A 15,325-nucleotide genomic window follows, 5' to 3' on the forward strand; every position below is an offset into this window, starting at 1 on the left:
GTGTTAGCTTTTTGTTTTGTGCTATCCAGACAGCGAAAATACTATACGTAATTACAATCAAGCCACCCACAGTGTTCAGATATAGGACACTATAGATAAAGGATATAATGTTTAGTGCAAGATAAAGTCCAATAAAGTCCGATTAAAGATAGTTCACAATGCTGGTTAAATGGATTTACATCATCCACGGACACTGAATATGCCACACTTCTCACCTGATAACTGAGAGGGAAAGTTTAAATGGAGATGTTCAGGGCTGTCCTTTTTACACAGAGTGATGGGTGCCTGGATTTCACTGCCAAGGGTGGTGTTGGAGGCAGATGGGATAGTGGCGTTTAAGAGTCTTTTGGATAGGCACATGGAATTGCAGGGAATAGAGGGATATGGATCATGTTCAGGCAGATGAGATCAATTCTACTTCGTAATACGAGAGGAATTGGGCCTTTCGGCCCATTGAGTCTACTCTGCCATTCAACCATGGCTGATCTATCTTTCCCTCTCATCCCTATTCTCCTGCCTTCTCCCTATAACCTTTCAACCTATACCTGGCGTGGCCTACAATTAATTCCACAGATTCACCAGCCTCCGACTAAAGAAATTCCTCCTTCTTTCTAACTTGGCATTGTGTTTGGCGTATATATTGTGGGCTTAAGGGCCTGTTCCTGTGTTGTACTGTTCCATGTTCTATCAATGTCCCACTGCTATGCAGTGAGTTAGCGGCAGCACCAAGGATCAGGCAAAGGCTTGGCAGAGGCATGGACCTGGGGATTTGTGCAATTTGCTGAGACCATTTAAAAGACACTTGGACAGGTAAATAGATAAAGGTTTAGTACAATATATGCCAAACAGGGGCAGGTGGGACCAGCGTAAATGGGCCCTCTTGGTCCAAAGGGCTTGTTTCCGTGCTCTTTGACTGTATAACCTGTTTAATTTTGCTTTGGTACATCTTTCCAAAGGCAAAATAAAAGCTACCGAGAGGCGATAACCCCCATCACTCACACTGTTGTGGAGCTTCACTTGTATTGAATAAATCTTCTCAACTTCTCCACCGTGAAACCTCCTCAAAGTATGCCTGCTTTTAAACTTCTCCTCTCCCAGACTGAATAAGGATCAGACCCAAAATGTCGTCTGTCCATTCCCTCCAGATTCTGCCTGACCCGCTGAGTTCCTCCAGCACTTTGTGTTTTGTTCTAGATTCCAGCATCTGCAGTTCTTTCTCTCTCATGGGTCATCCATCTCTGTGGATTGAAGAAAATACTGCTTATGTTTTATAAACGTTTTGCAAAGTGATTGAGCTATTTATGGAATTTGTAGAATTGGCCGGATCCCGCTGGAAACGGGGTGAGATAAAAGAGGATGTCTATTTGTGGGAAACCTACCTTTGGATCTGCAGCCAATTGAGTATTTGCTGATTGACTAATACCCATCACTGTCTATTTATCTTGTATCCCTTTCCCCTGACTAGTTTGAAGGGTCTCGACCTGAGACGTCACCCATTCCTTCTCTCCAGAGATGTTGCCTGGCCCGCTGAGTTACTCCAGCTTTATGGGTCCACTTCTCTCTTGCTGCACAAAGCAGCTTCTAACTATATTCCAAAATAGGGGGTGTTGTGGATAATGAAGAGGATTTCCAAAGTCTACAGATTTGGGCCATTTGGAAAAATGGGCTGAAAGATGGCAGATGGAGTTTAATGCTGATAAATGTGAGGTGCTACACCTTGGCAGGACAAATCAAAATAGGACGTACATGGTAAATGGTAGGGAATTGAAGAATACAGTTGAACAGAGGGATCTGGGAATAACCGTGCATAGTTCCTTGAAAGGTGGAATCTCATATAGATAGGGTGGTAAAGAAAGCTTTTGGTATGCTAGCCTTTATAAATCAGAGCATTGAGTATAGAAGCTGGGATGTAATGTTAAAATTGTACAAGGCATTGGTGAGACCAAATCTGGAGTATGGTGTACAATTTTGGTCGCCCAATTATAGGAAGGATGTCAACAAAATAGAGAGAGTACAGAGGAGATTTACTAGAATGTTGCCTGGGTTTCAACAACTAAGTTACAGAGATAGGTTGAATAAGTTAGGTCTTTATTCTCTGGAGCGCAGAAGGTTAAGGGGGGACTTGATAGAGGTCTTTAAAATGATGAGAGGAATAGACAGAGTTGATGTGGACAAGCTTTTCCCTTTGAGAATAGGGAAGATTCAAACAAGAGGACATGACTTCAGAATTAAGGGACAGAAGTTTAGGGGTAAAATGAGGGGGAACTTCTTTACTCAGAGAGTGGTAGCGGTGTGGAATGAGCTTCCAGTGGAAGTGGTGGAGGCAGATTCGTTGGTATCATTTAAAAATAAATTGGATAGGCATATGGATGAGAAGGGAATGGAGGGTTATGGTATGAGTGCAGGCAGGTGGGACTAAGGGAAAGAAAGTTGTGTCGGCACGGACTTGTAGGGCCGAGATGGCCTGTTTCCGTGCTGTAATTGTTATATGGTTATAACTGATTTTCTTTTGAAAAGCACTCTTTCTCTGCGTACATTCTTGTCAAATGTGTTGCAAATATACAATCCTGCAACCACTTATGATCTGTACATCCCACCAGTACCAACGAGAAAACTATTCAGCCGGTCGCCCCTAACTTCACAGGAGAATAATATAAAATAGTCTAAAGAACCTAAAACATGCCTTGCATGGATGCTGTCTGACCTGCTGTTATATACAGCATGGAAACAGGCCCGTAGACCCAAATCATCCATGCCAACCAAGATGCCCCCCCCATCTACACTAGTCACAGTTGCCAATATCCCACTAAACCTTTCCTGACCACATGTCTTTTAAACGTTGTTATAGTACCTGCCTCTGCTACCTCCACCTCCAGCTTGTTGCATATACCCACTGTGTGAAAATGTTGCCCTTCAGATTCCTATTAAATCTTTCCCCTCAGCTTAAACCTGTGTCCTCTGGTTCTCAGTTCCCCTACCTTAGGTAAAATATCTTACTACGGTCCTGACTACAGGTGCAATCACCTTATCCATTCCCCTCATGATCCTATACATGTCTATAATATCACCCTCAGCCTCCTGTGCTCCAAGAGATAAAGTCCAAGCTTGCCCAACTTCTCCCTATAGCTCAGGTCCTGGTTACATCCAGGTAAATCTTCTCTGCACTCTTTCTAGCTTAATGGCATCCTTCCTATAGCAGGGTTACCAAAACTGAACACAATACTCCAAATGTGGCCCCATTAATGTTTCTCCAGCACTTTTGCTCAAGATTCCACCATCCGCAGTTTCTTGTATTGCTACAAAAAATAGCTGTTATTTTTGTGGGGATTGAGAGATCATTCGAAGCTCTGAAAATTGTAACTAGCTAGACATAATATTGTCCCTTTCCCCCCAATTTGTAGATCGCCATGTTTGCAGTTGGTTGTTGAAGGCAAGTCTTTCAACTCGCAAGCGGGTACTAACATCCAAAGGAAGTTTTTTTTTCAGCTAAGTGCTGGATTTGTGTTTTGGAAGTGCTGTGATGTTAATTTGCACACTGCAACACATTGATGCCTTTATAATGTGGGTCCCATATAAAAGCTTAGAACAGCAAGTGCTAGAGTAACTCAGCGGGTCAGGCAGCATCTCTGGAGGACACAGATAGGTGGTGTTCTTTTCAGACCATGCAAGATTCCAGCATCTGCAGTTCCTTGCAGGCTTCAGAGATATAACGTGGAAACCTGCCGTTCCGCCCACCGAGTCCATGCCGACCAGCGATCACCCAGTACACTAGCACTATCCTACACACTAGAGAAAATTTATAATTTTACCAAAGCCAATTAACCTACAAACCTGTACGTCTTTGGAGTGTGGGATGAAACCAGAGCACCTGGAGAAAACCCATGTGGTCACATAGAGAATATACAAACTTCAAACAGACAGCATCTGTAGTCAGGATTGAACCCGGATCTGTGACGCTTTAAGGCAGCAACTCTACTGCTGCATCACTCTGTGTCCCAGTTTAAAAGTTGCTGTATTATATTAATGTTATTCCAAGAACTCGAGGTTAAAACTGATTGCTTTATATACAAATTTGATAATTTGTGTATGATCACTTAAAAGTTCTTAATTTCTGTTTGTGAAGATTTTTCTGAAGTAAGGCATAATTATTGGCACTGTTTCAGTCGGTAAATGTACAAGTTATGTTAAAAAATAGGCTTAATTTTTATTCAGTGTTCCTTTCTTGGATGAACAAGGATTCATTAATAGTTTCAGTTTGTAATTGAATTATTTGTTGAAGATAACCAAATATCTTCAGGTAGAGGGGTTCTAAAACTAGAGGGTTTAGGCTTGAGGGGAGAGATTTAAGAGGGATCTCAGTGGCAAGTTTTTCACAGAGGGTGGTCCATATCTGGAATGAGCTGCCCATGGGAAGCTATAGAAACGGATACAATTACAACTTTTAAAATACACTTAGATGGGAAGGTTTTAGAGTTATATGGACCAAATGTAGGCAAATTGGACTAGCCCAGCATGCCAACTTGGTCGGCAAGGACAAGGTGGGCCGATAGGCCTGTTTCTGTGCTGTACAGCGCTGTGTCTATGACTATAGATTGATTTGATCAACGTTTTGAGTCTGAAGATGCTACTGATACGGTAGAGAGAAACCATGTTTGATGTCTTGGACTGAATGACCTGAGACTGGGCAGGACAGTGACACAGCCGCAGAGCTGCTACCTCATAATGCCAGAGACCTGGATTTGATCCTGACTAGGAATGTTGTCTGTACAGAGTTTGTACGTTCCCCCCGTGACCACGTGCTCCAGTATTCTCCCACATGCCATAAATCTTGCAGGTTTGTAGGTTAATTGGCTTCTGTGAATTATCCCTGGTGTGTAGGATAGAACTAGTGTACAGGGATCACTGGTTGGTGTGGACATGGTGGGCCGAAGGGCCTGGTTTGCACACTGTATCTCTAAACTAAACCAAACTCATAACTGTGTAAAGCATTGGTGGCACTGAGTGAGGTGCCTCTGAACTCAACCAGAACTAAACCTACCCAAAAAAGTAGAGTTGGGCCTTAAACGATTCGGGCAACCAAACAGTTCTGTATACAAATGATTCCAGACTTTTGGATTCCCTCTGGGAGATAACATTGCTTACTGATATAATCCCCTCTTCACTCTAAATAATGCTGTCACTGAAATTGATAGGTCTTTGGTGATTAAAATATAGGAATAATAGGCAAAATTGTATTTATGGAATTGGGTTATAGATTAGTTATAAACTCATGACATACTGGAAAACAATAAGAGGTTAAAGACCTCTGGTTCTTGTGTTTAAAATAAACCTACTTGATAAGTCAAGGTGAATTTGTATGGATACATTGTTATGTGACATCATCAGTCGGGGTATAGAGTATAGAAAAGATAGACACAAAATCCTGGAGTAACACAACGGGTCAAGCAGCATCTCTGGGGGTAAAAGGATTGGTGATGTTTCAGGTTGGGACATTTTCTAGTTGTACAAGATCTTACTGAGGCTACATTTGGAGTATTGTGTTCAGTTTTGGTCACCCTGCTATAGGGAGAATGCCATTAAGCTAAAAAGAGTGCAGAGAATGTTGCCAGGACTCGAGGGGCTGAGCTATAGAGAGAGAGAGGTTGGGCAGGCTGGGACTTTATTTCTTGGAGTGCAGGAGGCTGAGGGGTGATCTTATAGAGGTGTATAAAATCATGAGGGGAATAGACATGGCGAATGCACAAAGTCTTTTACCCAGAGTAGGGGAATCCAGACCAGGGGATATAGGTTTAAGGTGAGAGGAAGAGGGGAAAGATTAATAGGAACCCGAGGGGCAAAATTTTAAACACAGCTATTGGGGATGAACTGCCAGAGGAGGTAGTTGAGGCAGGAACTGTAACAACATTTAAAAGACAAATGGATAGGTACATGGATAGGAAATAGGAAAGGTTTAGAGTGATATGGGCCAAGTGGGGATTGTTTAAATGGGGCATCTTAGTTGCCATGGATGATTTGGAATGGAGAGCCTGTTTCCATGCTGTATGACTCTATAACTCTATTTCACAACATTAGTGGAAGGCAATTCAGAGAGGAGAGAGCACTGGCTGCATCCTTAATATATAAAGCTTAAGATTATCTACATGTACAAAACACAAGGTGCTGGAAGAACTTAGCAGGTCAGCCAGCGTCTGAGGTAGAAATGGACGGGTGGCATTTCCGATCAGGACCCTTCTTCAGATTCTGACCCAAAATGTTGCGTGTCCTTTCCCTCCACATCCACAGGCCTGACCCACTGTGTTCCCTTATGTTTTGCCAAAGGCTCCAATATCTGTAGTTCCTTGTGCTTCAATGCTACACATGTCCATGAACACCGAGAATGTGCTTGTGCATAAATCAATGTTAAAAAAAAAAGCACAGCACCAGACCAGATGGGGATGATGGAAATTCATTCAGTACTGTATTTTGGCCTCATTTCCTACAGCAATGTGGAATAATTAAAACATAGAATTTTCACATTCTGACCATCTATAAGCAACATCTGTTTGTGCAAAGAAGACAACAAACTTCCGAAACAATACATTTTGTCCAATTTTTACAGGCCCCAAAGATGCAAGTTAATTGGACAAATATCAAGCCTGCACCTTGCAATAGCTGGAATACAAACAAATAGACATCAGAGAACCAAAGCTCATATAATACAGTACAGCTGTAACAATTAGCACTAATGTTCTAGCAACAAAAAAATACAGTAAAATTTGAATTTGCAATATACTGTTGCAACAAACCACAATAAATACATCAAATGTCTGCATCATCATTCATAATAAATACTGAACAGATAAATACTACCAAGTATACAGTTACTGTGAAAAAAAATTACAATATTCTAAACCCAGCTTTAATTCAGTTCTGGGGATTTGTGATATTGTAGTCTACCATCTCTTTTGGCACAACTGGGGTCACAGGTAGACTATATAAATTGTAATATCCCAAAGTTTTCGAAACAATGCAAAGTGTTGCCTGTTTGATCGTATCTTTGATGAGATAACTAAGTTACCATCCAAACACAAAGTGTTGGTGGAACTCAGCAGGTCAGGCAGCATCTGTGGAAGGAACGGACAAACAATGTTTCAGGTCTGGACCCTTCTTCAGATTGAAGAAGAGTCTCGACCTGAAACATTTCCTGTCCATTCCCTCCCCAGATGTTGCCTGACATGCTGTTCCTCTAACAATTTGTGTTTTGCTCAAGATTCCAGCATCTGCAGTTTCTTGTGTCTCCAATTAAATAGCCTGTCAAACATGAGTTGTGAAACTTCCCGTGGTATGTGATCCCTCTTTAATTAAACAAAAAATATCACAATGTGTCCAAAAGATTAGTCCTGGAACAATAGTTTTTGAAAAATATTAACCATGATATAAACATAGTTTCACATATGCGATTGAAAGAAATTAAAGATTTTTTATGGTCCAAATGAAACTATCTTGTGTCAGTTTTCTATCCTCATAAATTATTCTACAATGACTATCTTATCAAAATAAAAGGATGTAACTACACATGATTACAACTTGTGTTGTACCATCAATTGGAACAACATGAATTATTTCACATTATCCATTCTCTTATGGTATATAATTAACCTCAATGCATGGAACAAAATACTGTTGGTTTAAGATCCAGTGGTTTAAGTGATTCTGGATATTCTAAGATTGTAAACAGAAAACGTAATCACAATAATCTTTCGTGAAATCAACAGCGTCCCTGGAACCACTGGCTTTTAACTACTCACTGAATCGGTCTGAAGAAAGGCCCCCCACCCCCGAAACACCACCTGTCCATGTTCTCTAGAGATGCTGCCTGATCCGCTGAGTTACTCCAGCACTTTGTGTCCTATTTTGTGAATCAGCATCTGCAGTTTGAGTATTCTTCCCATGACCGCACAGGTTTTAACCGGGTGTTTTGGTTTTCTCCCACACTACAAAGACGTACAGGTTTGTAGGCTAATTAGCTTCTATAAAATTGTGAATTGTCTCTAGGATAGTGCTTGTGCACAGGGTGATCGCTGGTTGGTGGGGGACTCAGTGTGCCGAAGGGCCAGTTTCCATGCTGTATAGATCTATAAAGTCCTGTTTATGTGTGATATTCTTACAGCATCTGACTACTACAAACTTGAGGTAAAGTCTATTTACGTAAATCGCTGGTTCCCAACTCCCAGCTACGACCAGATAGCTCACGTATATTATTGTCACGTGTACCAAGGTAGAGTGAAAGCTAGATTTTGGGTGTTATCCACACTGATCAGATAATACTATATGTAAATACAATCAGTTCAAACTCGTATAATAGGTGGAGCAAAGGGGAAGATACAGAGTGCAGAATATAGTTCTGAGCATCATAGCACATCAGTTCCATAGATAAAGTCCAATGTCCGCAATGGGATAGAGGTGAAGAAGCGTCCCGACCTGAAACATCACCTGATAACAGAAGGGAAGAAGCTGTTCCCAAGTCTGGTGGTCTGGCTGTTCCCAAGTCAAGCTTCCGTACCTTCCGGAGGATGGGAATGGGGAGAAGGAAGAATGACCGGGGTGGGACAAGTCTTGGATTATGTAGGCTGCTTTCCAGGGGCAGCGTGAAGTGTAGATAGAGTCAATGGAGGGGAGTGTGATGACCTGGGCTACATCCACAACTCTGCAATTGTGCTGTAGGAGGTGGTGCAAACTTCTTATATAAAAAATGATGGGAAATTCTGGCAAAAGTTGTTGAAACTTTTGCCATGCTGCCTTGCAGCTGCTGTGCATGTTTCAGCAGGCAAGGGGCAGGCAGATAGAGTATTCAATGTCATTGCACTATTCATTATTTCGTGCTTTCATTTTGTTTTAAGTGATTTAATTTGATTCTTATTTAATGTTTTAACTTTGGGATTAACAAGCTGCAAAGCCAAAATAGAATGTTTTGAAAGCTGGAATCACGTTGTGTAGGAACTGCAGATGCTGGTTTACGCCGAAGATAGACACAAAATGCTGGAGTAGCTCAGCGGCACATGCAGCATCTCTGGAAAAGCCCATTCCTTCTCTCCAGAGAAGCTGCCTGTCCCGCTGAGTTACTCCAGCATTTTGTGTCGATCCCTGGAATCACTGGCAGAATTATCAATTCATCTATCATGCGATCTTAAAATATCGTCCGCAAGTCCAAATGTTTGATTAATTTTCAAACGCGGATGAGAAAAGTTCAGAACCAACTGATGTGGTGGCATATAGTCAACACAAGCAGCTTTTACTGGAATTAAATGAATCATTCTTTTTTATTTCACAGTTGTAGTGTGAAAACAGGCCCTTCGGCCCACTGAGTCCGTGCTGACCATTGATCACCCGTACACTAGTTAAACGTCATTTGAAGTTTTGAATATTTATTCCAGCAGAATGGCGATAACAAGTAGTTCCCTTACACAAGCACATTGCTCGCTACAAGTGAAGAAGAGTTGTGATTGTATTCTGAGTACATGCAAGAATTGAAATTTCAAGATCACTGGCAAAGCTACAACTTGTGCAGGTAAAAACTAAAGTGACCTAGCTATTAGTTGTTATAATTTCTCCACTGATGGTATGTTTGATGGGTCTTTTTTGCTTGATAAATTCAGATCAGGGGCGCAGCTGGTAGAGCTGCTGCCTCACAGCGCCAGAGACCCCGGTTCAATCCTGACTATCGATGCGGTCTGTACGGAGTTTGTATGTTCTCCCTGTGACCACGTGGGTTTTCTACAGGTGCTCCGGTTTTCTCACATATCCAAAAATCGTGCCGGTTTGTAGGTTAATTGGCCTCTGTGTAAATTATCCCTAGTGTCACTGTGTGTGGTAGATGAGAATACAGAGAGAATAAAGTTGGATTAGATCAGTGAAAATAGACAATTAGTCTTTTCACTGTATTTCGATACACGTGACAATAAACTAAACTAAACTAGATGGTTGATGGGTCGAAGGGTTTATTTCCATGCTGTATCTCTTTATTTAAAAAAAAAGGGGTCACAGCTTAAGGATAAGGGGGGAAATCCTTTAAAACCGAGATGAGAATACTTTTTTTTTCACGCAGAGAGTGGTGAATCTCTGGAACTCTCTGCCACAGAGGGTAGTTGAGGCCAGTTCATTGGCTATATTTAAGAGGGAGTTAGATGTGGCCCTTGTGGCTAAGGGGATCAGGGGGTATGGAGAGAAGGCAGGTACGGGATACTGAGTTGGATGATCAGCCATGATCATATTGAATGGCGGTGCAGGCTCGAAGGGCCGAATGGCCTACTCCTGCACCTAATTTCTATTTCTATTTCTATGTTTCTCAAACTGCTGGAGGAACTCAGCGGGTCAGGCAACATCTGTGGAGGGATGGACAGATGACTTTTCGGGTAAGGACCCTTCTTCAGATTAACTCCACAACGTCACCTTCCCATTCTCTCCACAGATGCTGCCTGACCCGCTGAGTTCCTCCAGCACTTTGTGTTTTGCTCCAGATTCCAGCAACTGTTGTTTCTTGTGCGTCCACGATTTATAAAGTAAGTGACCAACTATCTACTTTCTGAACTGTCAATATCTTTGTCATATCACCAACCTGAAAGCCAAGATTTATTCACCAAGGTAACAGCTCAGTAGAGGCAGAATTTATAGTAAGATGCACTCTGAGAAATGAACTTGTCACCAAGGAATGATTTATTTCCCTCACCCCAGGCATAACTTTGAACTCTCTGATTGCTGTCAAGAACCATATAATGAAATGTTAAAATCAGACTCTCCTAACATGACTTTCACCAAGGCTGCCCTGGTGATTATTTTTTCACATTGATAAGCCCTATTGTTCCCTGATGGGAATGTGTAAATTAAAGTTCAGTGTTTTCTTGGAATGCATTTTGCAAAGCCACAACTGATTTATTTAGCCAAAGGGGGGTGAATCTGTGGAATTCATTGCCATAGACAGCTGTGGGGGCCAAGTCAATGGATATTTTTAAGGTGGAGATTATAACAGGTTCTTGATTAGTAAGGGTGTCAGGGTTTACAGGGAGAAGGAAGGAGAATGGGGTTAAGAGGGAAAGATAGAGTAGACTTGATGGGACGAATGGCCAAATTCTGCTCCTATGACATGAACTCTATTAAATAAATTTTATCTTGCTAAATTTAAATTTTGCATTATTCCATCCTGTGAATGATTTCATGCAGTTAGGAAATGTTGGCAGTGTTTAGTTTAGAGATACAGCATGGAAAGAGACCCTTTGGTCCACCGAATCCATGCCAGCCATTGATCAGCCGTTGACACTAGTTCTATGTTATTCCACCTTCTCATCCACTCCCTATACACTTGGGGCAATTTACAGAGGACAATTACCTACAAACCCACACGTCTTTAGGATGTGAAAATAAACCGGAGCACCCGGAGGAAACCCACATGGTCACGGAGAACGTGCAAACTCCACAGACTGCACCTGAGGTCAGGATCGAACTGTGAGACGGCAGCTCTATCAGCGGCGCCTCGGTGCTGCCCTCATTCACACCGTTAATAAATTATCAACCACAGTGGAGTGACAAAATAGAACCATGTTGCCTGATTAAAAGGAATTTGATTCCATTTATAAAATATTTGATTTAGCTGGGAAAACAGCACAGTACATATAAAGAGTACACAATCTTTCTTTTGAGGTAATGATTCCACTTTAGTTTGTCAAACAAGTGCTGGGGGAGCTATAACATTCAGTGATAGCATGACAGATTGATTCCCACTACCACTTTGTGTTTTCCATGGACTTTAATGTGTTTTATTTGAGATATGTCAGTGATCATGTGCCAGTATTTTCTCATTCTGCAATTCACACGGCTTGCTTAAAAGGAAGAAAAAACACAAAGTGCTGGAGGAACTCAGTGGGTCAGGCAGAATCCGTGGGGGGGGTGGGCGGGTGATGTTTTGGGTCAGACTGGTGGTGGGGAGGGAAGTGAGATGTAAGGCAGGGCAAAATCGGGCAAGTGATGGGTGGATACAGCTGAGGAGTGGGGGGTTGTGATTGTCGTAGTTGGGTGGACAAAGAGGGCAGAGGTGAAAAGGAGACAAAAAGGTGCAAGAGAAGAGAAATGTGAAGCCAGAGGAAGATATAGGGGGAAGGGGTGGGATAACGGGAGAAATGTGTGTGCACCAAGCTAAGGCAGGGGAAAAGGGAGGTGGGTTGTTACGTTAAAATTGGGCAACTCAATGTTTGTATGTTTAGGGCTGTGAGCTACCATATTCATGGATCAGTGAAACTATGATGTTGATTCTAAAAATAAAACTCCTGTTCTCACAGTCTAAAGAGATCCTGAGCTTTTGTTATTCACTGGAGTCTCATGCCTGGCAAGAGTGAATGTGGAGAGGATGTTTGCAGTAGTGGGAGTCTAGGACCAGTGGGCACAGCCTCAGAATAAAAGGACGTACCTAGAATGGAGATGAGGAGGAATTTCTTCAGCCAGAGGGTGGTGAATGAGTAGAATTCATCACACCCAGATGGCTGTGGAGGCCGTCATTAGGTATTTTTAAAGCAGATATTGATAGCTTCTTGATCAGTAAGGGTTTCAAGGAGAAGGCGGTTGAGAGAAAGATAGATCAGCCATGATTGAATGGCGGAGTAGACTCATTGGGCCAAATTGCCTAATTCTGCTCCTATGTCTTATGAAACTATGAGCACTGCCTTCACACTTGTAGAGTAAATATAAACACAAAGAAAGAGCTGTCTTCATATTCAGTTCAAAATAACTCCTTAACTGAAAATGAAGCCTGTATCATCTCAAACAATTTTTGCTGATCTCTTGGATTGAATTATCTGTCATAATCAAAGAGAAATATTGAACATATACTTCACAATCGCACCAACTGGCATAAATAAATTCACAGATGAAACAAAATTATTTTCACAATGTTCACGTGTATAGTACATAAGTAGTTTTCCAAGTTTTTGTTGAAAACAGGGACCTTATTTTAAACTTTTGAGATTGTCGCGTAGACCTACAGCAGAGAGTGAAGATTGAGTCTGGCTGCTGCGCTGTCCTTCATCTATAATGCTCAGGTAAGTTAATGATTCTGAAAGTCAAATAAATTATTAGTGACTGAAATGGCTCGCATTAAACTACAATGTCTAATGCAGTGTCTCACATGAAACTCATTTCTGATTGCAGTCAGTAAATCACTGCCGTCCAGTGGCATTCATCTCGGCCTCTGATCAGTCAAAGGAAAGGTGTTGAGTGTTTAAAAATTGTAAACGTTCACGTTGTAAATCTTTCCCGTTCTGAATGACCGGTGTGGAGGGAGGGACAAAGCGTGCAGAGCGAGGGAGCAAGCTAAACAAACACCGTCTCCACGACTGAGGCTTTGATGGTTTCCTCTAGCAAGGCGCTGCCCTCTGGGAGGATTATGGCATTGTCCAGGACCTGCTTGGGGGAGTACAGGTCTCCAGCGGCAGTGGCAGCAGTGGTGTAGTCATCCTGAACGTGGTTAGTTAAGTAGCTCTGTAGGTCCGCTCGGGAGTGTCCTGGCTGCTGGTCTGAGTACAGACCGTTGCACTGGGCGATGTTTCCATGAACCGAGGGGCGGCACACTATCACGGAGGGGGTGGGGATGGGGTAGTGGGCACCGCCGAAGCCTCCCTCTGGCTGTGGGGTGTACTCGATGTACTGATCTGCCGCTGAGCCGTAGGGCACCAGGGAGAGCGCCCCGTTCTCCTGGCTCCCCTCGCTGTAGTTCGAGGTCAAGGTGGCTTCCACACAGAAGGGCTCACCGCTGCGCTCCGTGGAGGCGGGCGAGGCGCTGTCGTCAGCGCTAACGGCACTGGCAGCTGAGTTGCGGTCAATCTGATAGTAGAGCGCGGATGGGTTGCCGTAGTAGGAAGCGGCCTCGGGCGAGGTCCCGTCGGCGTAGCACAGCACGGAGGGGAGGGAGAGGGTGTCGGGCTGTGCTGGGGGGGCGGGGACAGACGAGGGTTTGCCCCCTCCCTCGTCGTCTGACTCGCTGGCAGCCAGACTCTGAAGGCTGGAGTCCGTCACACCACTGCACAGACTGCTGCCATCCTCCTCCTCTTCCTCCTCCTCCTCAGGCCACTCCATTTCCTCCGCCGACTGCAGGTGCATCACCGCCGTCTCTGGCTCGTTGTCCACCTCAAAGGCCTCAGTGGCCGAGTACGGGCGGGATAGATGGGCAGAGTGCCCGTTCACCTCTCCCACCGACAGTCCCTTCTCCAGGTCCAGCTGCTGCTGGCTCTTCTCCAGCTCCAGCTTCATGATGGTGTGCAGAAAGTGTGTCCTTACCCTGATAGGGTTGAACTCAATCCTGCCTGCCGCGTTACTGCAACCTTCCTTGGTGCATCCACACGGAAAACTCATGCGGTCCACCTAGGGGGAAGGAAACAGCACAGGGCAACGGTTAACTAGAAACAGGCGCTGGCTTAGAAAAAAAAATTTTTTTTTTAATATTTGGATTATATTTGGAATAATAGTAGAAGATATCAATTTAAATAAAGACCAAAAAGTTTTTTTAAATTATGGGTTAATAATAGGACAGAAATTGATACTTAAATTTTGGAAAAATACAGCTATACCAACTATTAAAATGTGGATTAGGAATATGATGGACATAGCACACCTTGAAGAAATGAAACTCCGACTAATAGATAAATATGACCAATTCTTAAGGAGTTGGTCCCCTTTCATCGACTTTTTGGAATCATGTGATGCAGCGGTACCGTAAAGATTACTGATTTCAGGTCAGGTCGTGGATAGATTTACATCTCCGAATAAAGATTTGAAAATTTCTTTTTTTAGGGTCTTTCTCTCCTATTTCTACTTTCTACTTTTTCTTTTCTTATATACACACTTCACGTTTTTCTTTTCTCTACTATCTATTTTTCCTCTTTTTCTTCTCTCTATTTTTTTTCTTGTCTTTCTTACTTTCTTTTAAAATTAAAAAAATATATATATATAAATATATAAATAAAAAAGAAGAAGAAAAAAAAGAAGTAATAGGAAAAAAAAGAAAAAAAATTCACCAACTTCTACACATATGCCGTAGAAAGCATTTTATTGGGATGTATCACAGCATGGTCAGAGTCCCGGGTTCAATCCTGACAATCTGTACGGGGATTGGACGTTCGTCCGGGGACAACGGGGGTTTTCTCCGGGACTGCCGGTTTCCTCCCAAAGACTTGCAGGTTTGTATGTTAATTGGCTTCTGGAAATTATAAATTTTCCCTAGTGTGTAGGATGGTGTTAGTGTACAGCGATCGCTGGTCAGCACGGACTGGATGTATCTCTAAAGTCGTCAATTTAACAGCAAAAA

At 42.7% G+C, this 15,325-nt stretch overlaps 1 protein-coding gene across 5 annotated transcripts in view; it reads right to left on the bottom strand.

Moving 5' to 3' along the window:
* Window positions 1–10,077: 10,077 nt before the first annotated feature.
* The window catches only part of csrnp3 (cysteine-serine-rich nuclear protein 3), a 101,376-nt gene continuing 96,128 nt past the window's right edge, over window positions 10,078–15,325 (bottom strand). For all 5 annotated transcript variants that reach the window (XM_055638173.1, XM_055638174.1, XM_055638170.1 and 2 more), the window contains one exon: window positions 10,078–14,382. In XM_055638173.1, coding sequence (XP_055494148.1) covers window positions 13,336–14,382 — 1,047 coding nt within the window. In that variant the 3' untranslated portion in view covers window positions 10,078–13,335. The remainder of the gene's footprint in view (window positions 14,383–15,325) is intronic.

The sequence above is a fragment of the Leucoraja erinacea genome, chromosome 7 (assembly GCF_028641065.1).
Source record: "Leucoraja erinacea ecotype New England chromosome 7, Leri_hhj_1, whole genome shotgun sequence".
Lineage (NCBI taxonomy): Eukaryota > Metazoa > Chordata > Chondrichthyes > Rajiformes > Rajidae > Leucoraja > Leucoraja erinaceus.